Source organism: Nannospalax galili, unplaced genomic scaffold (genome assembly GCF_000622305.1).
Source record: "Nannospalax galili isolate Female #2095 unplaced genomic scaffold, S.galili_v1.0 scaffold567, whole genome shotgun sequence".
In the NCBI taxonomy this organism is placed as follows: Eukaryota; Metazoa; Chordata; class Mammalia; order Rodentia; family Spalacidae; genus Nannospalax; species Nannospalax galili.
This window is the reverse complement of record NW_008357638.1, coordinates 79,974-105,169: the sequence shown is the minus strand read 5'-3', so window position 1 is coordinate 105,169 and position 25,196 is coordinate 79,974. Positions and strand designations below refer to the sequence as shown.

Below are 25,196 nucleotides of genomic sequence, written 5' to 3'. Positions count from 1 at the left end.
TTAAATTTGGGGGGCTGGAGAGATGGCTCAGCAGTTAGGAGCACCGGCTGCTCTTGCAGAGGACCTGGGTTCAATTTCCAGCACCCACATGGCAGCTAACAACTGTCCATGGTAACTCTAGTTCCAGGGGATCTGATGCTCTCTTCTGACCTCCAAGGGCATTGCACTTACACACGTGCAGGCAATACACTCATACACATAAAATAAAAATAAATATTTAAACAAAGAGATTCTTAATTTTTAACAGTGTTTTATGACTGTGGGTAGCTCAGTAGTGGGACAATTGCCTAACATGCATGAGTCTCACCATTTATCACCAGCACTGAGAAAAAATGGTTTTCCTTCACTATCTTACGTGACCTCCTCTTCTCTCCTGACACAGCAAATGAAGAAGCACCCCTGCCGCCAGTGTGACAAGTCTTTCAGCTCCTCCCACAGCCTGTGCCGCCACAACCGGATCAAGCACAAAGGCATCAGGAAAGTTTACACCTGCTCGTAAGTCTCAAATTTCTGATATGGAAGCACAGAGAAAAAACTGGGGGCATGGGTGGATAGATTTCACATTTTGCCATTCATTTTTTAAAAATTACTTTTTATCTATAGGAGTGTTTTGCCTGCATGTATGTAGGTACACCATATGGATATAATGCATATGGAGGCCAGAAGAGGGTGTTGAAGCCCCTGGAACTAGAGTCACAGAGGTTGTTTCTAGGCTGTGTATCTTACCTGTATTCTTCAGCACACAGTTGTTTTCCCATTGTCATTTGCCAAGTATGAGCATAGCACTTACCTGCACACTCATGTGCATTCTATTTGGTTATTTGAGGTCATGTGTTTTTATTACTATGTGTGAGGAAGGGGTTAGTTTGCAGGTGCACAGAGGTTGAGACACCCCTAACACAGTGATTGGACATACTGCCATGTAGATTTGGTTTACTTGGGTTCAAAAGAAGGCTGTGAGGGGGCCCATTTATAGACTTACTTCTAGTCCTGGCACTTTTTGGCTACAGTCTGCCACCTAAGTCAGAGAAGCTTCTCCTGTTGGCTGAGATCAAACAAATAGTTTTATGACTGGGGGACCAACATAAAGTCATTCATCAGTGGCTGTTCATAAACTGCTTCTTTGTATGAGACAACTAGGCTGTGTTTTAATATTAGTGGAAAATCTGTATCACCCACTCAACCTAAACATGCCTAAAGTGAGACCACAGAACCCATGTGGAAGGCACTCAATCACTGTCAGAGCCAGGCACCATGGACCCTGTTGGTGAGCCACAAACGTGGCTCATTTACTGCTGGCAAAAAACTTTTATGTGGGAGCTGGTAAGATGGTTCAGTGAATAAAGGTGCTTGCCCAGTAAGCCTGACAACTGAGCGCAATCCTCTGAATCCATTTAAAGGTGGAAGGAGAGAACCAATTCCACAGAGTTGTCCTCTGACCTCTACATGCATGGCATAATAACAAAGGAAAAAACCCTTTATGCTTGAAAGCATTTGCTCTGTAGGGCTGCGTCTCACTGCTGCCCCACAGACAATCTCTTAAAATGAAGTCACCAGAGCCAGGTGTGGTAGTGCACACCTTTAATCCCAGCACTTGGGAGGTAGAAGCAGGTGAATAAGGCAGGCCAGCCTGGTCTACATAGTGAGTTCCAGGCCAGCTGGGGCTATAGGGAGACCCTATCTCAAAAAGACCAAAAAACTTAAAAAAAAAAAAAGGTCAAGTCTCCAGCATTTGGGGACAGTCAAAAAAAAAAAATTCTCAGAACCCTTATGAAGGTAACAAATGTGGGTCTGAGGAACTGAGGTGTTTTCATCCAAATGCAGTAGGTTTTATGTCTTGGTTTTTTGGCATTTTAAGATAGAGTCTCACTCTATAGCCCAGACTGGTCTCAAACTGGTGACCCTTCTCCCTCAGCCTCCTACTTACTAGAATTACAGGTGTGTACACACCTGGCTACTGCAGAGGTGTTCTTGATGTCTGACATAGAGCACCTGTAATCACCACGGTCATTAACTTGATTAAATTTGTTTGGGGGCTGTTTTCTTAAGAAAACAGTAAATTAAAATATTTCCAAGAAATCATCTTCAAAATTACAAAATTTAAGTAATTGACCTGTCTTGGATAGCCTGTTTCATGCATTTTAATCTACTTAATGAATGAACATTTTCAGGTGTCATGATTATAAATGTATGTTACATTTGTGTTTTGATAAATCTAGGCTAGACATTCTGTCTTTCATCCAGAGGGGACAGGGAGAGTTAACCAGAACCTAATGGGGGGCCAGGAGGGGCTCTCTTCAATCCAAAGCATCTGTCATGATGTAAATTCCGAGAGGGTGTTCCAAGTCATTGAAATTTTAATATTCTCCTTTTTTTTTTTTTTTTTTTTTTTTTTAAAGATTGAGGGCATCTAGAATTACAAATAAATCATGATCTAACCAAAAGCAGAAAAACAAATATTCTGCCTGAACCAAATTAGCCTATTCCTATGAGGACACAAAAATCAAGTGGACCAGAGGAATGGCTCAGTGGTTAAGAGTCTTTGCTACTCTTCCAGAGGATCTGAGTTCTGTTCACAGCATCTACATGGTAGCTAACAACCATCTGTAACTCCAGTTCTAGAGGATCTGATGCCCTCTTCTGACCTCCTCAGGTACTGCCCAACATGGGTACACTTACATACATGTAGCCAATACACTCATACACATAAAATAAAAATAACAAAATATTTTTTAAATCATGCCAGGCGTGGTGGTACATGTCTTTAATCCCAGCACTTGGGAGGCAGAAGCAGGTGGATCTCTGTGAATTCAAGGCCAGCCTGGTCTACATAGTGAGTTCCAGGCTGGCTGGGGCTACAGGGAGACCGTGTCTCAAAAAGACCAAAAAATAAATAAAATTTAAAAAAAATTTTTTTATAAGTATGCATATCCTTTTTTTTATTATTTTTATTTTATGTGTATGAATATATTGCCTGCATGTATGTGAGTGCACCCATGTCGTGCAATGCTGTGGAAGTCTGAAGAGGGCTTCAGATTCCCCTGGAACTGGAGTTAAGGACAGTTCATAGCTGCCATGTGGGTGCTGGGAATCGAACCTGTGTCCTCTGCAAGAGCAGTCAGTGCTCTTAACCACTGAGCCATCCCTCCAGCCCCTTAAAAATATTTTTTAAAAGCTGTTGTTTTATTTTATTTTACATTTATTGTGTGTATGTGTAAGTCCATGTACAAGTGTATGTGTGTAAATGTCAGAGGACTAGTCAGCTCTCTTGTACCATCTGGGTCACGGGGATTGAACTCAGGTCCTCAGACTTGGTTGCAAGTATCTTTTCTTGCTAAGCCATCTTGTAGGCCCTCAACAGAGCTTTTATAGAAGGCTAGGGGTAGGTGCTTTTCACAAGAGGGACGTGAGAACCATAGCAAACTGCTGATTTTATTTGGAGCCCCCAGCATTAGTTCAGTTTTTCTGAGCTGTGAGCATGTGCTGTTGGCCAGATCCCTCAGCAGCCATGGTTCCCCTCCCTGTTTTATGCTCCCAGGCACTGCCCAGACTCCCGTAGGACCTTCACTAAGCGGCTAATGCTAGAGAAGCACATACAGCTGATGCACGGGATCAAGGATCCTGACTTGAAAGAAATGACGGAAGCCACCAATGAGGAGGAGGAGGAAGAGGAGGAGGAGGAAGAGGAAGAAGAAACCGAAATAAAGGAAGATGCCAAGGTCAAACATTGAAACTCTGTTCTTTCTCCATAACCTGTGCTCACTTGCTTCCCCTTCTTTCTCATCTATATTTTAAATAGTCACAGTTTTAAACATTCAGAGGAATACAGCAACCTTCTATAGAGCACCCATCCTGATTTTCCAGCTGCTCCGGAAAAGTAACCTTTTCTAATTTTTTTTTTTTTCTGTATCCTTCCAAAACAGCCCAGGAGATCTCATAACTTACCACATTATTGGTTGACTTAGGGAAGTTGTCACCTCCCAAAGGAATGTGTTGAGGTTAGATTCTTTTTCTTTGGCTATATCAGCAGTGACAGGTATCTAAACTGATCTTTTAATTCTCTTCATAATGGTAAAAGGTAAACTCACACATTTGTGCCTCATTCCTGAGTAGTAACTGACCTAGACCTCAGTCAGCCAACGATGTGCACATCCAGGAGCCATGCACCAAGCAACCGTGTGTGCCACATGCTGTTAGAGTTCATGAAAGCACCATGCAGCAGCCAATACTGGCCTTGGTGTCGTGGCTAAAAACATTTGCCCAAGACATCCTTCAATAGTTAATGGTTAAGTATACACCTTATAAACTTAAGTCAAATTGCTATGGCATTAAGACAGTCCTTCCCCAAGAGAAGTTGAAGCCTGTGTAGAGGTAGCTGTAGGTGGAGGTGGTCAGAGAGATGTCCTAGGGTAGAGAGAACTGAGGGGTTTTGAAAGCTAGATGGAAGGAGAAAGGCAGATCCTGGAGGAGAAGAGGGGGATGGACAGCTGCCAGGGGGAGGAACAGATGCTAGGTCTGTTGGAATATGCAGTGGCTCCCCCACCTCCTCTCCCCTTAGCCTTCATCTGCTGTACTCTCTGACCACCCTGCCCCAGTCCACCCTGCTATCTCTGAGCACATAGGCCTGCTTCCACCTGGGCTTTGGCACTCAGCTTCTGATGTCTGGGACTACTCCGGTCACCGTGCCAGGCCCCTATCCACACCAGTCACCATGGCCTGCTATGACCATGCCATATCGCATCCCATGGCCAGTCCCAGCTGTTCTTCACACAGGCCTTTCCATGCCGTGGCTTTGTCTCTCTTGGTGTGACAGGCCCTAGATGCTGTAATCTGTATTAGTCTGCCCTGCTCCTCTGGAACCCAAGGTGCACCAGGCAGGGCTCCTTGTTCACTGTTGTGCCCTGTGATTTCTGGGAAAACAAAAACTCCCCCTATTTGTGGAGTGGCAGAGATATGGATCTACCCTTTTAAAACCCTCAAACCCCACTGAGCCTGGTATCTGCTTTCCTGGCCTGCATCATTCAACAAGCACAGAGCCCACCAGCTTCAGTTGTTTCATTTTTTTCTCTTGTTTTTGTCCCCCCTCAAAGGCTCCCAGTCCCAAGCGGAAGTTGGAAGAACCGGTTTTAGAGTTCAGGCCTCCCAGAGGAGCCATCACTCAGCCACTGAAGAAGCTGAAGATCAACGTCTTTAAGGTTCACAAGTGTGCCGTGTGCGGCTTCACAACCGAAAACCTGCTGCAGTTCCACGAACATATTCCTCAGCACAAGTCGGACGGCTCCTCCTACCAGTGCCGGGAGTGCGGCCTCTGCTACACATCCCACGTCTCCCTGTCCAGGCACCTCTTCATCGTGCACAAGCTAAAGGAACCTCAGCCTGTGTCCAAGCAGAACGGGGCTGGGGAAGACAGCCAGCAAGAGAATAAGCCCAGCCTGGAGGACGAGGCTGCTGAAGGCGCAGTGTCAGACAGGAAGTGCAAAGTATGCGCCAAGACTTTTGAAACGGAAGCTGCCTTAAACACTCACATGAGGACACATGGCATGGCCTTCATTAAATCCAAAAGAATGAGTTCAGCTGAAAAATAGCCACAGGTACTCCTTAGGGAAAAGCCGATCCACATTGGAATTAAAAACAAGACGTTTTTGTTACAAAGTTTGAAGTATAATAGAGTTAACAGTACTGTCTAGGCTGTTGCAATATATTCTTTCCACGTCCCTTCACCTCCCAGATGTGTCCCTCCCCATAACTATTAAGGCAGTATTTGAGTTTAAAAGAGTTTGTATATATTTAAATAACTTTTTATACTCTTTGTTACATGTTTGTATCAGTATTTGGTGGAAAATGTTTTTGAGGTTTTTTTGGGTTAGAATTTTTCTTTTTTGTACTGTTTCTTTAAACAGAGTTCTAGTAACAGGGGCAGTTCGTGAATTCAAACCAACCATTTTGTATGTTACGAATTTGAATGAGTTCAATAATTACGGGCTAACACAACGCCTTTTTTAGTGTTTTTAATTTTTAGAGCTCACCACATAAATTGTAGGTGATTGTGGGTTTCATAACACTAGCAACTTTTAAGTGTCTTAGCACCACACTCTGCATGCCTGCTCCTAGCGAGCAAGGGCTCTGGGGACAACTATACCCCGGTGAGGGCATGGCCTGAGCCATGCTCAATGGCATTTAAAGCAGCCTTGCAGGTCCCTTCATTCTCCAAAGTGGGTCAGACAGGCTAGGAATCCAGTAGGAAACGTGGACTTCCTGAATTCCATCTTGAAGAATGAAGAAGAATACAGGGGGAAATGGGCTTGTTGATTTTTCTGGGCAAGCTTGCAAGGCTGACTGAAAGAGCACAAGGAGAAGTGGCTAGGAAAGGGCTGGACTACTGTAAAAGTTACAAATATGTAGTTAGACCTATAGCTCTCTTGTCAGGTTTTGTCATGTAACTTATTAACTATTACAGAGATACAACTAAGAATATCAAGTATTTCTCTGGCTCTTGACAGGAAAAAAAAAAGTCATGGTTGACTCCACCCTTTGCTCTCTACACAGTTGGCGTTTCCTGTTTTGGGTGCTACTGCCAAATGTTCTGGTACTTAGAGTTGGGATGCACAACTTCACCCACCGACCTATCAATGCAGCAGCCCGCACTCTGCAATTGGCCATAGATGAAGCACTGAGCCACTGGGTTTCCTTCAGTCATTTCAGTAGCGTAGCTTGCTATCTGTGGCCCTGCCTCCCTGAAGCACTATGGAGGTGCTCTTCTTTCTGTTCCTTCTGTGTATAGTTCTCTGGGAAAGTTATATATATATATATATATTTTTTTTTTGGTTTTTGTTTCGTGTTTTCTGTTGCATTTTATATCTTGTATTTATCCCCAATATGTTTTATACTTTTTTGTTTTCCTAAGCAAAGAAATTCTTTTGTGTATATAGAGATACTTGCATGATAGACTGTAGTCAACATTCAGTTCCTCGAAAGGTCTTGCTGCTGTCAGGTGTATGCACTACATCCATCATAACTGTATTAAACACATTTCACATGTAAATAAACAAGGGACATTTGGCCCTTGTGCTTCTATAGAAGAGTTATTGGCAGTGGGTCTGATATCTTCCTAAAGTTTGGGAAGTGACTGATTGCTGGGACAGGCTACAGGATATTACAGAATTTTTTTCCACTCTAACGAATGGCTTATTCATTCTCGTCGGTGACCAGCTACTCTGCCACTTTCTGTTGACTACATCGGTACAATCCAAGGTGTGAAAATATTCTTCAACTTGAAATTCAATTGCTGTTACCTGTTATATCTGTATTGCTCCCAGTGTATTCATGGCACTTTCACATGTTCCTGCTTTTGAACCTTGCAATAAACCTGTGTGGTGGCCACGCAGGTCTGCACAGCCTAGTTTTACAGTTGAGGAAGCTGAGCTCAGAATCAGTTCTTTGCCCAAGCCCTCATAGCTGATAAGTGGCTTTGCGTATTAGAACTCAAATCTTTTGCTCTCAATCTAGTGCTCGCTCTTTGTGGTGATGTACATATTGACAAATATTCATTTATTCAATAAAATTATGTGCGAAATATGATACTGGAGCTTTTGTTTGGGCACTATGACTTTTATAAGATAACCTAGAAGTGTAAATACCTAGAATTATTCCATAATGTGGAATTAACATCTGCTTGGTTTAGAAGGGTACAAGAGGAGCTTTTTAAATGCCCAATTTTTTCCTGAAGGTTCAGATTAAACACCAATAAAGAGATGAGCTGAGTTTTAGATAAACATTCAAGACAGGTTTTTGTCTTTGATTGGGTGATTTTATTTTACCAATAATAGTAATAGCAATGTAAAAAAAAAGAAAGAAAGAAAGAAAGAAAGAAAATGGAAGCACAATGACACAAAAGTGAGAAAAGGAAAAAAATGTAGGCTTAGACCACACGACTACATTTCTGCAAATTCTCACCCAAAGAACAATGTACTCCCCACTGCTGCCAGGGCTCTGGGAAGATCTAACAGTGAAATCTTCACTTGCCAACTTTGGGCAGCTAGTATTAATATACTCATGCTGTGAGCCCCTTTAGAAAAGAGATGCCTACTTAGCAGGGGAAAGATGGAAAATGTGCCTGAAGAACTTAATATGACTTAGAAGAACTCTTCAGTTAATCCAAAAGATAGTCTGAAAATAGATGTGTGTGCCAGATGTGCTTGTACATACATACGTACATGTACACACACAAACACACACACAGCAACTCTCAGAAGCTGTAAAGGTTACAGACTGTAGCTCTTAATCTTAACATAGATCATTTAGTAAACCTTGGCTCCTCTCTAGGTATAATTCATTCTTTACATCAATGGCTCCTTCAGTCTTGTTTTCTTTGAAGCCCTCCCCTGACTATGAGCCTCACATCCTTACTGAAGGCAACTGTAAGCCACAGAGCTGTGACCACATGACCTTAGTTCTCTCCATTTTGCTACAAAGCAAAAATCTGTTGATGCACAAAGCATGAACAGGGATTTAAAGCCACCACGATGGAAAACCACCAAACCACAAAGGAAGACAGAAGAGGAACACATGAAGTAGAACTCCCAAACCAGAAAACAAATGACCAGCCAGCAATATTAAGTTCTTACCTATCACTCGCTGCTTTGTATTTAAATTGGTCATATTTTCCAATAAAGAAGCAGACTGTCTGAGTGGGTTTTTTGTTGTTGTTTTTTAAGCTCAACTATATGCTACCTATAGGAGAACTACCTGTCAGGATACACAGAGATGGGAAGTGACAGGTATTCATGCAGATGCAAAAGAAAAGAGCTCAGGGACAGGAAAACAAAATGGACTTAGCCAGAAATGGCAGTGACAAAGACATTCTATAATGAAAAAGTCAGTTCATTAGCAGACTTTACCACTTGTTAACATATGCCCTCAACATTGAGACATCTGAATATATAAAGAAAGGCTTACAGATTTGGAGGGAGACTATGATACAAAAATAGCAGGGGACTTTAATACCCCACCATCAACAAGGGTCATTTCCAGAAAAAGTAGTTAAGGCATCATTGGACCTCAATTATGATTTGAACAAAATAGATCTAAAAGACATGTGGTTGCCATGTGGGTGTTGGGAACCAAACCTGGGTCCTCTGCAAAAGCAGCCAGTGCTCTTAACTGCTGAGCCATCTGTTTTTTTTTTTTTTTTTTTTTTTTTGAGGTAGAGTCTCACTGTAAAGCCCTGGCTAGCCTGAAACTCAATATGTACACCAAGCTGGCATTGAATTCAGAGAGATCTACCTACCTCTGCCTCCCAAGTGCTGGGATTATGCCACTATACCTGGCAATCTAAAAGACATATAGTACATTCGATCCAGCACCAACAGAAAACAACACATCCTTTTCAACTACACAATGAGACACCCTCTAAGATAGATTCTTACTAGCTGAACAAATTTAAGAGGACTGAAAACATATCAAGTGTCTTTCCTGACCACAGTGGTATAAAGATAGTTATAGAAGTCTTGAAAACTTTACAAATAGAAATTTAAAAAGGAAATCAAGAAGTCTTGACACATGGGGCTAGAGAGATGGCTCAGTGGTTAAGATCCCTTCCTGCTCTTGCAGAGGACCTGAGTTTGGTTCCCAGCACCTACATTGGGTGACTCACAGCCACTACAACTCAGCCTCAGGGGATCCAGTATCTTCTTCTGACCTCTGAGGGTGCCTGCACTCATATCTACAATACCTATACTCAGACACACACATATACACACAATTTAAAAATGAAAAAACTTGTAAAATTAAACAAAATAAGAACAAAACCCCCTCAAACATTGAATGATGAAACTTTGATAACCCAGTTACATTTTTCTGGAAATCTGCTCACTTAACATTTGCTGCCTTCTTTGGAAGGGACGATTTGAGTGTGTTCCAACATTAAATCTCATTTCAATGAAGGTCCCTATAAGACACAGCACTGTAGGAAAGGTTTAACTTTAAGATAATTCAGGAAGGGAGTCTATACAAAACCAAGGGCTAGAACAAAGGATATTGAGGCACTCCAGAACTAGCCAAGTATAAATCCACCCTCAAGCCTCAGAAGCCTTAGCAGGCATGGGTGTGTGAGTCATGGAACAGGACCCCCCAGTAGCAGGACATTGCGAGGGCAGGGCGTGGCCACTGTCACAAGCATGGGCACACAGCAGGACAGATAAGGTGAAGAAAGCGCTATACCTGTTTTCTTGTGAGCATGCATTGCATCCCTCCAGGTAGGCTGTGGATGAAACAGGTGCTTAGGAGTCTACATTTTACCCTTTCCTGGCAACTCAACTCACCAGGTTTATCCTGGAATCATCTCTCTTCCCCCAAAGGGGGAAAATATTCTTTACCAGATTCTAAATTCAATCTATGAGGTTAGCTTCAAGTCATGACATGGCACTATTTATAACGTTTCATGATATTTAAAGGAACTGATTATTCAATTTGCTATGCTGTTTTATAACAAGCTGTTTATCCTGGAGCTTTTCTTAGGATTGTAAATTACAATACCATGTTAGATCTGTTTCTAAACATAAGAAAGACCACCATGTTTACAAGATTTTGTTAGAAAAAGATTCTATATTTAGAGTCCATACACCTTCCTTTCAGTTCCAGAAATTGTAGGTTTAGCCCAAGTGATTTTTCCAATCACCACGTCAGGCTTAATTAGACTAGTTATTTCTGGAGAATGAATATCATTTACAGGAAAGAACAAAGCAGGCAGAGACTTGCTGACTGGAGAGGATGGTGTGAGGCTGACAAATGCCAACAGAAAACAGCTGCATCTGCTGCCACCGGGAAGAGTGGCTCCTACTGTGGGAAGAGTGGAAGATATATCTGTAAGCAGAACTGACCCATCTTGATTTTACCAATCCTGTATCTAGACTTCCTTCCCACTGCAATGGATCCCGCTGTAGTATGAATTTTGTCAGGAGACAAATGTGGACTACTCCTATGGAGGCTAGAAGGTCATTTTCTTAACCCCCAGCAGGTGAACCTCAGGCCTGGAGTGACCAGTTTTGGACTTGAATCTCTCTCCTGCCTTGACTCTCTAGTAGTAGGGACAGTTTAACTGTATTCATGCTGGAGGCACTGGTTATGGTGGCTGCAAATGGAAAATCACCCTTGAATTGCCCTTGTTTGATCAGAGGGAAAGAGGCTAGCTGCCTTTAAGGAATCGGTGAACTTGGGACTACAGTGATGGCTCTGTGGATAAGATTGCTTACAGCTGTTGCACAGGACTGGCATTCAGTTCTTAGCACCCATGTTGGGCAGCACACAACCACCCGTAACTCTTGCTTCAGGGGATGTAACACCTTTTGGCCTCCATGGACACCTGCACATAGCAACACAGACACACGCACATGCACACTTTTTTTTTAAATAAAAATAAATCTTTTAGCTGGGCTTGGTGGTGCACGCCTTTGATCCCAGCACTCGGGAGGCAGAGGCAGGAGGATCTCTGTGAGTTCAAGGCCGGTCTGGTCTACATAGTGAGTTCCAGGACAGCTGGGGCTACAGGGAGACCCTGTCTCAAAAAAGACTAAATAAATAAATAAATAAATAAAATCTTTAAAGAAATCCCTGTGCTGACTTTTGCAGAAGAGGTTGGTTGAGGAAGGGGTGGAGTGTTAACTGGAAGTGTCCTCAGACCACTATGCCGGCAAGCTATAGTCACACCTCCTTCCCATGCTCACCAAGGAGTTGAGGGGGAGTCAGTTACCCCTCCCACCCAATTGGTCTACCTTAGCTGTGTGTGTGGGAGGGGCTAAGGATATATAATCCAAGAAAATCATGAGGCACCTCTCTCACCATTTTGTGGGGCTGTCAGGAGGTCACAGGGATCTGTATTTGAGTGTGGACTTTATAGCACAGCCATAATGGGGGACACTCACTCTTCTGTAAATAACCCCCACCCTATGCTCTGTTAGCAAGCCCAAATAAACTAGTTAGGATTTAAAAAAAAACAAACAAAAAAAAAAAACCAGTGCTAATGGAAACCTTCATTCCACCAAAACTGACCTCATGTTGGGAAATCCTTCGGTCTTTGATTTTTTTTTTTTTGCTTTTCTCCGTGACCCCAGCTGGCCTGGAGCTCACTGTGTGGACTGGGCTGGCCTCAAACTCACAGAGATCTGTCAGGCTTTGCCTCCCAAGTGCTGGGATTGAGGATGTATGCCACCATGCCCAGCTTTAGTCTTTGATTTCTTATCCCTACTTTTCCACCCTTAAACTTTATTGTATATATTTTTTGATGTAACCGGCTTCAATTGTTTCTGGAAAAATGTGTTAAAAAATGCTTCTCTTTGTAATAATAAAAATATTCTTAAACAAAACAAAAGGAAAAACGAATAGTATGAATCACATCTGAAAAAAGTTTTCTGCCGGGTGTGATGGTACATGCCTTCAATCCTAGCACTCGGGAGGCAGAGGCAGGCGGATCTCTGTGAGTTCGAGGTTCGAGGCCAGCCTTGTCTCCAGTAGCAAATCCAGGCCAGTTGTGGCACAGAGAGACCTTGTCTCAAAAAGACCAAAAAAAAAAAGAAAGAAAAAAAAGGTTTCTGTATCCATTAGTTAGGCTATGCATCATATAATGTAGGAACCTAAATAGCAACAGCTTAAACAGGATGGAGGATAATTTCTCACTTATACAAAGTAGGAATCTGAAAATATGCAGCTCAAGGCTCTATGGAGGCAGTGACATAAACTGATCAGAGATCCAGGCTTGTGCCTGCACAACTTGCCTGCATACTACATAACTTCTATCTATAAGTGTGGCCCAGGTGGCTGCTGGAGATCTAGACATCATGTTATCATCCCAGGCAGCAGCAGAAGAGAAAAAGAAATCAGTCCTCTTAAGCACCTGTCCCAGAGTTCCTAGTCCCAAAACTTAGTCTCAATTTCCTGTGGCCAAAACTTAGTCTCACGATTATGTCCAATGTAAATTATATTAGGAAATACAGTCTTTTAGGTGGGTGCACTACTGCCTTGAATAGAACTGAGATAGTATTACTAAGGCAAAAAGAAGGCATGGTTACGGCAGAGGGAAGGGTGGAGGTGGGCAACTCTAGTCTTTACCAAAGCACCTTAAGCTTCTGTAAAAACACACATACATATCTAGATTCAATGACGAGAGAAAATATGGCATATTTGTCCATTTTGTTTTGTTTAGCATGATGATCTCCAGTTCCATTTTTTCCCCCTGCAAATGACATAGTTTCATTCCTCTTTGCTCCTGAGTTAAGCTCCATTGTATACATCACATTTATATACCATTCCATCTGTGAATGAGCATCTAGGCAGGTTCCATATTTGACTATTGTGAACAGTAAACATGGATGTTTAAGTTAAAAAAAAAAAAAAGAAATCCCTGAGCCATCTTGGATACCCACTTGTGGGACGCTGAAGTTTAAACTCTGCTGCTCTCTGATAACCCTCCAACCTACATAATGTTGGCTATTTCAGAAGGGATTCATTAGGATAAATGGAAGAGAGACTGATCCCCAATCCCTCCCCCACATCCTGTCACCTGCTGGGCCTCATCTCCCTAGGCTTCCTCCTACCACCCCCTCCCTCTTCTTCCTATGCGTCCTTCACATTCCCATCCCACAAGCTTGCCACTTGCTATTTCTTCTTCTGCAATGGTCTTCCCTCAGTATATTCCCAAGGCGGCTTTCCACATCTTTCTAAATCACAGCTCAGAACCACCTTGCTCAAACAGCCCTTCCTGTTTCCCTTGCTAAAATGTAATGACCACCAGGCAGTGGTTGTGATATACAATAGAAATCCCAGCATTTAGGAGGTAGAGACAGTAGGATCATTTCAATCCAGTCTGGGCTATGTAGCAAGATCCTGTTTCAGGGTGAATGAGTGAATGAACAAGTGAATGAATGAATAAAGCATGCTGGCAGCCAGTGCACCCACCTACTGCACCAACCTCCCTCTGCGCGCTGTTATTTTTCTCCCTAGCATGAACCCTGCCTGGTACTAGTTTTCTGTTTAACTGTCTGCCTCCCTCTGAATGAACATTCTCAGCTGTTCCATAACTTTGCTGGTTTCCTAATCTGCAGTCCCATTTCCTTTCACTGCCAGACATTTTTCATTTTGCTACCCCAGAGCAGCAAATATTAGCTTCACTTTTTCCATCACGTTGGTCCTTATTTTTGTCAACAAAGACAGATCCTTGTTTTCTGCAACTCATCGCCAAATGGTGAGGTCTCATGCTCTTTCCTTTTATCCAGCCAACTCCTGAAAATGACCGTGGCATTCAGAACATTGGTCATTTGACAGCTGCTGCTTCAGGAAATGATAAGGCCTGCTGGCAGGAAAGGAAGGCATTATTTATTTTCCTGTCCTATTTTTGTGCCCAGCACACTGTCTTGCATAAAATGGGTACCTAAAATATCCTTGTGAAATGCTTGAGTTTCCTTAAACTTCAACTAGACATCATTTTATTTTTTAGGAGCTGGGAAAAGCATTGGAAAGATCTTAAACTGTTAATTTTCCAAAACTAAGATTTTTCTTTGCTTGTTTCTTGAGACAGGATCTTATGTAGCCAAGCTGGCCTTGAACTTCTGATCTTCCTGTCGTGTGGAGGATGATGTTGAACTTCTGTTATTTATTTATTTATTTATTTATTTATTTTTTCTTGTCTTTTTGAGACAGCTGTAGTCCCAGCTGACCTGAACTCACTATGTAGACCAGGCTGGCCTTGAATTCACAAAGATCGCCTGCCTCTGCCTCCCCAGTGCTGGGACTAAAGGCATGTGCCACCATGCCTGGCCTGTCTCTACCTCTTAAGTGCTGGGATTTCAGGCATGTGCCATCATGCTTGATTTACATGATGCTGGAGATTGAGCCTAGGGCCTCTTGCATGCTAGACAAGTACACTCCCAACTGAGTCATGGTCATTCTGGTTATTATTATTACTATTTTGAGACAGGATCTCACTATGTAGCCCTGGCTGGTCTAGAACTTGCTAATGTAGACCAGGTTGGCCTCAAACTGAGAGATCTGCTTGCCTCTGTCTCCTGAGTGCTGGTGTTAAAGTTGTGCACCACCACACCCAACTCATTCCTATTTTGTTTTCAAAGATTTGTTCTATTTTTTTTAAATCACATGGTCGGGGGGATGTGATATGTATTGTGCACATTAGTGCGGGTGCTGCTTGTGGAGTCCAGAAGAGGGCATCAGATCCCCTGGAGCTACAGTTACAGGTAGTTGGAAACTGTCATGTGGGTACTGGAAACAGAACTCCAGTCCTCTGTAAGAGCAGTATGCCCTCTTAACTTTTGAGCCATTACTCCAGCCCCTCATTCTGATTTTTGATGCATATATATCAGCAATCGTTTTGTGAATAAATCCAGAGCTCAGAGATATTTCTGCGTAACTATTCATAAATATTCAAATTTTTTCAATTCCTTTGCATTTGTGGAGAGAAGCAGTATTAGATATTGAATCTAGGGCATCATGCATGGGAGACAAGTGCTCTGCCACAGAGCTGTAGCCCCAGCCCTCCACATACTGTTTTTTAAACTAGGAAGATGGTTAAGTAAAAGGAGAATTAGCATTGAACATTAATTGTAACACAACGTGACTGAAGAGTCCATATGATGTTTCTGTGTCCTAAGCTCTAAGAATACTATAAAATACCCATGAGAGGCAGGCTGATTTTATGATTTTTGCAAATAGCAAAATTGAACTAGCCTCCTATGGGCCTAGTGGCACAGGTCTGTGATCGTAGCTATTTGGGAAAATGAGGAAGGTGGGTTGTAAGTTCAAAGACTGCTTAAGCTACACAGTGGGTTCAAGGCCAGTAAGACCCTTTCTTAATATAAAAAGTAAAAGGCCAAATATAAAGCTCCCTAGTAGAGCTCTTGCCTAGTGGGTATGCAAAGTTACCAGGCCGGACAGAGAATGACTATTCCCATGGCCTATCTTACCCAGGAGGGAGCCCAGGAGGGCTTCCTGGAAGAGCCAACAGTTACTTAAGGAAGAACCAACATTTACTGAAAGAATAAGTAGGAGTTAGGTCAGTGAGATGCCTCATCAGGTTAAGCACTTTCCACTCAAGCCTGATGATGTGAGTTTGATCCCTGGAACCCACATAAAAGTGGAAAGTATTTTTAGCTACTTTTTTGTTGTTGTGATAAAATATTGTGACCAAAGGCAACTTAAGAAGAGTTTACTTTGGCTTATAGTCTCAGAGGTCTATAATGGTGGGTAAGACATGGCAACAGGAACTGGAAGATGAATGATAACATCTCAACTGCACACAGAAAGCATAGGGGGTGAGCAGGAAGTGGGGCAAGACTATAAACCCTCAAAGCCCAGCCCCAGTGATATACTCCCTCCAGCAAGGCTCCACCTCATAAAAGTTTCATAACCTCCCTAAATAGCACCACCAACTGGGAACCACGTGTTCAAAGACATGAGCCTATGGAAGATATTTATCATTCATACTACAACAGGAGAGAACAGACTCCAGGAACATTGCCAAGTGGCGGTCGCCACATGCATGCTGTGGCACATGTGCATCCTTCACACACACACATTATGTCCTCATATAGGCATAAACACAATAATTTTAAAAAGTTTTTTTTTTTGGTCTTCTTGAGACAGGGTCTCCCTGTAGCCCCAGCTGTCCTGGAACTCACTATATGGACCAGGCTGGCCCTGAACTCACAGAGCTCTGCCTGCCTCTGCCTCCCAAGTGCTGGGATTAAAGGCATGTGCCACTACGCCCAGTTTAAAAAAAGTTTTTTTTAAAAAAGGTAGGAGTTGGAGAGATGGCTCAGCAGTTAAGAGCACTGGCTACTCTTGCAGAGGACCTGAGTTCAAGTCCCAGCACCCACATGGCAGCTAACAACCATTAGTAACTCCAGTTCCAGGGGATCTGACACCCTCTTCTGACCTCTTCGGGCATTGAATGACATGGGTGCCCTTATACACATGCAGGCAATATACTCATACACATAAAGTAAAAAGATAAAAAAAAATTTTTTTAGATAAAATATTTTTAAAAAATAGGTAGAAGGGGCTGGAGAGATGCCTCAGCAGTTAAGAATACTGGTTGTTCTTGCAGAAGACCTAGATTCGAATCCCAGCATCCACATGGCAGCTAACAACTGTCCATAACTCCAGTCCCAGGGGATCTGACAGCCTCTTCTGTCCTACATGGGCATTGCACAACACGGGTGCACTTTCCTACATGCAGGCATAACACTCATACACATAAGGACACTCTAGACGGAGCCCGGAGAGAGCAAAGGAATCAAATGAGGGACAATGAGAGAGTGTGTGCTTGTGCACGTGCACATGTGCGTGCGAGTGTGTGTGCGTGCGTGCGTGCGTGTGTGTGTGTTTGTACATACATGCATGCTTGCAAGGAAAGACCAGCAATCTGGAATGCTAGAAGATACTCTGAACAGGGAGCAGGAAGTACAACTGAGTCATGGCCACCCACAATCACAAATGTGTTTGGGCAGCATAAACAAGGTGTGCAGACATTGCATCACCCTTTAAGTGGAGATACAGAGGCTACTATTTAAAGACACACATATTTTGTTTTCTTAAAGCAGAAGCGCACTACTACTAGCCAACATTTCCTTCCTAAGATATGTGTTCTAAACCCACACATGTGTATGTGTGTGCATCTGCTAACACAAGAACTCCTTCCTGAGGGCAGCTGAGTCACTCCCCTGCTGACACTGCTTTCAAAGTCCAGTAAATCCATTAACAATTGTATAACCTTTCTCTCTCAATGATCACAAAGAAAGCCCATTTTGTTTACCATTCAGCCAAACATTTTCGAGGTTGGATTTATCATCATTCTTGGGTAAAACCCAAATACTGCTGCTTCACAACATCAGTATGTTTTTTTTTTTTTTTTTAAACCCAGAGAGATACACCAGAGCATTTATCCAGAAAGAACCTGAGCCTTATTCATGTTAGCTGGACATGCTAATCTGCATAACTAAAGGAAGCCAGGTGGTGGACGGGCGCCACATCCACAGAGCTGCTTCTCTCAACAATAACAAGTTGTATATAAATTGGTTTCCATGGTTTATCTGTCCGCTTTGCAGGTGGCTGAGGAGATGCGGTTTGTCTCTCTGCTTGTTAAGGAGTGAGAGATGTCACATTTACCCCCATCATGTTATAGACAAGTGTTTCATAAATATAAGGCTCTTTGTCTAAGAAGGGAGGTTGATCTGACAGGTTGAGAAATGATGGCCTTCACTTTGCTAGCTTGCCTGCTCTTCCAGCTACCTTTTGTTTCTCCTGCAAGAAACATTTCTCTCAAGTGCATGCAAGATACTGACGAATTCCTTTCTGATCTGAATTCACTGAAGCCCAAAGAATACGCTCTGAGAAGTAAGTAGGTGTCCCTGGCCCACTGGGTAGAGGAGCACAGAACAGTCTGAGATTTTTGCTAGACGCATGCTAGACTAACGCATGAGAATGAGTTAGCTTACAGATTGTTTCAGACATCCAAGAGGGAGAATTTTCACTGCAAGAATGCTGTACAGACTAGCCAGATGACTCTCATAAGAACCAACATGGTAATGAGAGAATTGTTTACAAATCCTGTGCTGTTTGTTGTTGTTGAAGTTGGCCTATTCTGCTTTGCATGACATGCCTTGGCTTACTTCTCTTTTGAAATATTTAGTCTGCCTTTGATAACAAGTGCTTTGTTATTCAGGGCATCATCTCACCTATTATATACTTGATAGTAGATACCAAGGCATGGGCTGGAAAATGTACAGGCTCAGGCTAGCGAGGCCATAGGCAAACCTCTTTGTATGCACTCTGTCTGGACTCCAGACAGCTGTAAATTTTTTTTGTATGTTCCCCAAAATTATTCTCACAGCTAAAGGGACACATACCTTTCTGCCAGAACAGGGCCCAAAATCAGATTTGTTTTCAATGCAGTAACCTTTCCTTCGGAAGTGTGATTCATTGTTGTTGCTGATGGAAACCACGAAAAATGTAAAAACTCTTTCCAAAGCCAGATAAGCTAACATAGCTATTTCCATTTCCATTTAGAATGCATGACGACTTCATTCTGAATCAAAAACCACTTAGTGTCATAATATATAATAAAGATAGACTGTCTAGGCAATTCAAAATACCATGACACATCTGAAGGGATGTTCATAGTACACAGGATAGATGTCCTGGTATTTAATGAAACGTAGAAAAAGTATAAACCCAGTTAATTCAGTAGCCATTTTCTTTAAGTCCTGTTTTGGAACTGATTGTGTGTTGCAACAACACTTGGTGGTACTAATAGAGAACATTATAAAAGAACTGTGCCAAATAAGCTGCCCAAGAGACTCCAGAAGGTGTGATGGCTGACGTGGATTTCTGGTGGTGAGGTGACAGCACATATTGTCATCATTAGTCACAGCCATGGGAACGCTGTTTGCCTTACAAGTCAAGTCTATTCATGTGCTATCCAGGTCCCATCCGCAAGAGCCTGAAAACTTGAAATCTTTCCTTTTTAGTAAACTGAGGCAGTTTAGTATGGAAAGTGCTTGCCATGTAAGCAGAAGAACTTAGCTAAATTCGATGGCTAGCATCCTCATAAAAATGTTGCGTGTGGAGGTCAGTACTTACAATTCTAGTACTGGAGAGGCAGAGACAAGTGGATGCCTGGGGCTCCCTGGGCTGCCAGTCTAGACTAATCAGGGAGCCCCAGGCCAAAGAGAGACTCTGTCCCCCAAAACAAGATGGATGGCTCCTGAGGGGCAATACTGAGGTTGATGTCTAGCCTCCATATACATGCACACACGTGCACCTGCACACACATGTATCTGCACACACATGAACATCACACACACACACCTCTCCAAAGTAAAAGGTTCAAGAAAGAATCAAATAATTTATGTAAATGGATAAATGACTCAATTTATTGTAATGGATAAATATGCCTGCCCCTGCCTGTAGTTACTGTGATTTTCATTCTAAAGTATCAGAAAAGATTTGGCATGGTTGTTTAGATATTTGTTTGAGGTTTTTGGGCACAGAAATGTGTTTCTGACCTTGGTTCTCAGCAGGATTTTCCTAATTGACGTGTGATTGGAAAAACAAGAAGAATGAATAGTGTTTTGATACAAGTAGTGGACATCCTTTACGGCCTTGTATAGGAGCTGTCCCTTTGGGTCCCTTTAGGAGAAAGTTATTACCATCTTCAGGAGAGGGGAAAGTTATTACCATCTATTTTGTGAAGAGGAAATGGGTTTGCATGAAATAAGTTGTAGAGGTAGGACTTGAACCCATGTCACCTGATTCCAAAGCCCTTCCCCTATCTCCTTCTGCCTGCCTTGGTTTGGTACTGAGGATCAAACCTAGGGCCTCATGTATGCTAGGCAAGCCCTCTACCACTGAGCTACAAGCCCCAGCCTTCTTTTTACTTTTATCTTGAGACAGGGTCTCACCAAGTTGCCCACTCTGGCTTTGCACTCACTCTAACTCAGGAAGGCTTTGAACTTGGATCTCCTTGCTTTAGTAGCCTTCAGAGCAGCTGAGATTACAGGTGTGTGTTGCTAAGTCTAGCATCAAACCTTTGCTTTTGATCATTGCCTAAAACAACCCACCACAAAAGAAACAAACAACAACAACAAACAAACAAAAAAAAAAAATCAAGAGAAAATCCAGATGTAAAAAGAAAGGAGATACAGTATGCCTATCAATATGGGGCAATCCAGACAAACGACATCAAGGAGGAAAAAAAGTATCCTACAGTGCCTAAATTTAAACCAATTAAGCAAATCAAGGCTCTCTTGCTACTAACTGAGTTTAACACAAGCATTAAGAAATGCTTGAGAATGACGGCTTTCAAATGCAATCCAAGGGGAGCAGGAGGATGGGGTGCAACTGGAGAAACATTTCAAATGATTGGTTGCATTTATCTGTTTTAAGTGGAATGATGGGGACAGTGTTTTGGTTCTTCTTTGTGACTTTTTTGCATAATTACATTTTAAAATATCTTCTCTAATCCAAAGCACAGAGACAATAATGAGTGTGGGTTGTGTGGGACTACATAACATGCTGGAGCCTGAGAACAGTGTGAAAAGAAGGCCCTTGAGACCTACGCAGAGATGATTGGCCTTGCAGAAGGGAAATGGAAACATGGCTGTTCTAGAAAGGAGAGCTGGTGATTTAGACTTCTCTGAGTGGGAATGATAGGTTAAAGTGTATACATATTATAGGAAAGAAATCTAGACTGTAACTCCAAATGGGTACCCCTTGTCCCTTCCAATGTTCTCTTCCGTGTTCTATCTAGTAGACACAGGACTACCAGCTTAATGGGAATAAAACCCACCAAAAATTCCTGTGTGCTTAGATTTTGGCAGCCTTTTGGGACTTGGGAATCTTATTTAATACAGTTTCACTCCCTCAGGGGAGTGCTCTGGTTTTTCTGGATATTTTTTCTTTCTCTTTTTTGAGACAGGGTCTTATTATAGAGTCCGGGCTGACCTTGAACCCATGATTCTCTTACCTCAGGTGCTAGGATTACCCTATGGTTTCATTGTTTTAAACTCCACAACCCACAGAAACCCAAATTCACTCTCTGTTTTCTTTGTCTTCACACTGTGGTGCCAGCAACTCCCTCCTCCACATTTTTCTCTGCACTTTGGGGACTGGGTCCTGTCTACAACGCTGGATGCCCCACATGATGATCCCTCTTCTTTCTCCTTTTCTTTCTCTATCTCTATCTCTTTCTCTTTCTTTCTCTGACTTCCAGAAGCTTCCTCTAGGCACTTTGTTCCTTTCCTCTTTGTTCTTTAATTGCAAACTACTCGAGGCTTAGAAAGTTGAGTCACAGAAATTATGTTAGTCTGGCAGTCCTGAGGCATAGCTCATAGCCATGAGCTTCCCAAGGCCTTGGATGAGTTTTCTTACTTGTGAAAGGTCAGGCTGTATTTCTGATAGCCTGAAAATCTAAGGCAACTTAAAAATTCTTATTCCTAGGCCCAGTCTGTTGCTGGCTTGTGAGAGCCAATTGTTAAGTGACAATTTAAAGGTTAAACTGTACAAATTTACAGTAAGTCAACAAAAGTTTTACATGCCCACCATTTCCTGGTTACAGTACTACATTTTACTATTATCTGTATTCTGGGGACTGAACTCAGAGCCTTGTACATGCTAGGCAAGCTGTACCACTGGGCTAAACACCCAGCCTACTCTTATCTATGCTCTGGAAGCTATTTGTATCTACTATGTTAGTATAGGGGCAATTACAGCTCTGCTACTGCATCTGGCCTTGTGTCTCCACAGTCAGGCACATCATATTGGGAGGGTGAGTCACCATATGTAGGAGTTTGCTCAGCACGGAATTTAGCAGTTGCAACAAGTCGGGCCTGATTTACTGTTTTGTTGATTGTCCAGGCTGAAGGAATTGTTAAGAATACAAATTAAACTTAAAGATATGTAATATTTAGAGCGAGCACATTATCAATACCATGAAAAAAATGAGGAAATAAGATTTAGTACTCAAGCTGTTACTGGCATACAAGCTGCTCGTGTCAGACAAATTCATGCAGTTTTGACACAATCTTGCTTCAAATTCATATTACTCATTAAGGCGAATAAAATACCAACCAACATTCATGCTGGGATTATACTTGTTGGTAAACAGAAACCATAGATTAGGTTTGGGTACAAGAGATTAAAACAATGAGCCAGGTGTGGCAGCACACGCCTTTACTCCCAGCACTCAGGAAGCAAAGGCTGGCAGATGTCTGTGAGTTCCAGGCCAGCTGGGGGCAATAGGAAGACCCTGTCTCAAAACAAAAACAAAAATAAAACACAATCACTGAAAGTCTGTGAGAATCAGTTAACTGTATGTAGAATTTGTACAAAGTATTACAGATTTCAGTTTATTATCTGTAACTTGTAGGCATCATAGTTTGAACTGTGTTTTCCCAAATTCATATGTTGAAGTTCTAACCTGATTATCTCAGCATATGACTGTGTTTGGAGATGGAGCCTTTAAAGACACAATTAAGCTAACATGAAGTTAATAGAGAGGCCCCAAGGCCAATGCCAGGTGTCTTTGTAAAGAGATTAGGATACAGGCATGCTTGGTAGAAAGACCATGTGAGGACTCACAAGATGGCAGCCATCTGGAACTCAAGAAATGTGGCCTCAACAAAACCTGCTCTGCCCACATCGCCATCACACACATTGCCATCACCCACATAACAGTCTATAGAACTGTGAGAAAATGAACACCTGCTAGATAAGCCACCAGCACTTTATTTGGTGGTCCTTGAAGACTAATGGTGTGCCACATATCTTTTATATCAGTACAATTGATAATATGCTTGCCTGGAAGAAAATGATGTGGCTTGAACTTTGTCTCCTCAAAAATATGTTGATGGCCTAGGGGGATAGCTCAGTCAGGAAAGTGCTTGCCTTGCACAAAGACCTGAGTTCGAGCCCCAGAACCCATGTGAAAATCTATGGTCCATGCTTATAATCCCAGTGCTAGGGAGGTCAGGACAAAGTTCCCTGGGGTTCGCTGGCCAGCTACTCTAACCTACTTGGTGGGTTCTGGATTAATGAGTGATGCTGTCTCAAAAAGCTCTCAAAACAATGCCTGAGGAACAACATTTAAGGTTGTCCTCTGGCTCTTTGCCACACATATTTATATCCACTCACACACATGTGAACATGCATGCACACACACAAAAATAGTTCCTATGCATGTGACCTTATTTGGAAATAGGATCTTTGTAAGCAGTCAAATAATGAGATGATACTATGTTAAGGTGAGCCCTAACCCAGTGATTCCTGTTCTTAAAAGAGGGAAATGTGGACAGAGACACAGGGAGTACGGCATGCAATGATAGAGGAGCATTTGTTGTGGATTGCCAGCAACAGCAGCTGCCAGCAGAGGCATGGAACAGACTCCCCAGAGCCTCTGGCATGAGCTGACTCTGCCAACCCCCAGACTTCAGACTGCCAGTCTCCAGGACTGAGAGAGAACAATTTCTAAGGCTTTAAACTACCCTGGGTGTGGAGATTTTGTTAAGACAGCTCTAGAACGGGAATACAGACGCTAATGAAGATGGCTATGACCTCTCAAGCACACTCTGTAGAATGAAACCAGGCATTTATTATCTGGAGTGGAAAAATAGAAGCCTGTAAATCTTGGTAGGGCCCAGGCCTCATTTTCCAGAGACTCTGAGGCCCCACGTGAGCCACTTCTACAAGTCCAAGCCTGCCTATTTCTGAGGATATCCATAGCAGAGGCCCTGAAGGGAAGCCACACACCCTCTCTGCCCTGAACCACAGGCCCCTCACCCCATGACTTCAAAAAAGTTTGCACTTTAATCCTCTAGAAGGAATGATGGGGGAGGAGGGGCATCCAGAGGTTCCCAAGCAGCCTACAGGGCTTTTCATTTCCGGTTTCTGATCATATCATTCCTTAACAACCACTGTTGCTTAACCCTGTATGCCCTGGTTCCTGCCTCAAGTCTCAATCCGTGCTAGGCCAGGACCCCCAGCTTCCCACTTTGATCACAGGCAATCTTCAAACTTCATCCTTTATTTCCTGGGGTCCCCATTTTGTCTTGCCTGTGTGCCTCAACCTCTCTCCTGAAAGCCAAGGCCCACAGGTGATCTCTGTCAGAGGAAGCAGTTCAAGAATGGATATTCCACAGGCAAGCACCACCCTGAGCTGGGATGTAGACATCTTTTGGGAGGGGCCGTGTTGCAGCCTACCACAGCATGGGTGTTTTTATTGTGGTATGGTGTGGTGTGTGTGTGTGTGTGTGTGTGTGTGTGTGTGTGTGTGTATGGTGCTAGGGATTGAACCCAGGTCTTTCATATGCTAGGAAAGCTCTCTACCAACTGAGGAACACCCCCAGCCCATCTAATTGATTTTTCAATGTCTAGATATTGCCTGTTTTTTCCACCTAGCTATCTGTCAGATAGGTATTTTGCTCAGAGCCGACCCCTCCACTATTGCTAGAGTGAGTTCCAGAAAAAAACAAGAAAATCTCCTACTAGAGAGAGGCAATATGGTGGGTTCCATAGAAATGTCTAAGTTCTGTGGATTCAAACATTCACATAGGTGTGACTCAGTGGTAGAATATTTGCTTAGCATATGAAAGGTCCTGGGTTCAATTTCTAGTACCACAAACAAACAAACAAACAAACAA

The 25,196-nt window shown here is 42.7% G+C and overlaps 2 protein-coding genes across 17 annotated transcripts in view; both read left to right on the top strand.

The window, feature by feature from the left end:
• Nucleotides 1-8,687, top strand: part of Znf532 (zinc finger protein 532) — a 130,902-nt gene extending 122,215 nt beyond the window's left edge. For 14 of the 16 annotated variants that reach the window (XM_029557333.1, XM_029557326.1, XM_008855357.3 and 11 more), the window contains 3 exons: nucleotides 383-495; nucleotides 3,539-3,719; nucleotides 5,091-7,578. In XM_029557333.1, the coding sequence (XP_029413193.1) occupies nucleotides 383-495; nucleotides 3,539-3,719; nucleotides 5,091-5,585 (789 nt within the window). In that variant the 3' untranslated portion in view covers nucleotides 5,586-7,578. Of the gene's footprint in view, nucleotides 1-382; nucleotides 496-3,538; nucleotides 3,720-5,090 lie in introns of all 16 variants that reach the window. The other 2 variants (XM_029557334.1, XM_029557336.1) reach the window with 2 other exon arrangements.
• Nucleotides 8,688-18,248: 9,561 nt separating this feature from the next.
• The window catches only part of LOC103751826 (O-acyltransferase like protein), a 59,605-nt gene continuing 52,657 nt past the window's right edge, over nucleotides 18,249-25,196 (top strand). The window contains exon 1 of the mRNA XM_008855381.2: nucleotides 18,249-18,396. Coding sequence (XP_008853603.1) covers nucleotides 18,249-18,396 — 148 coding nt within the window. The remainder of the gene's footprint in view (nucleotides 18,397-25,196) is intronic.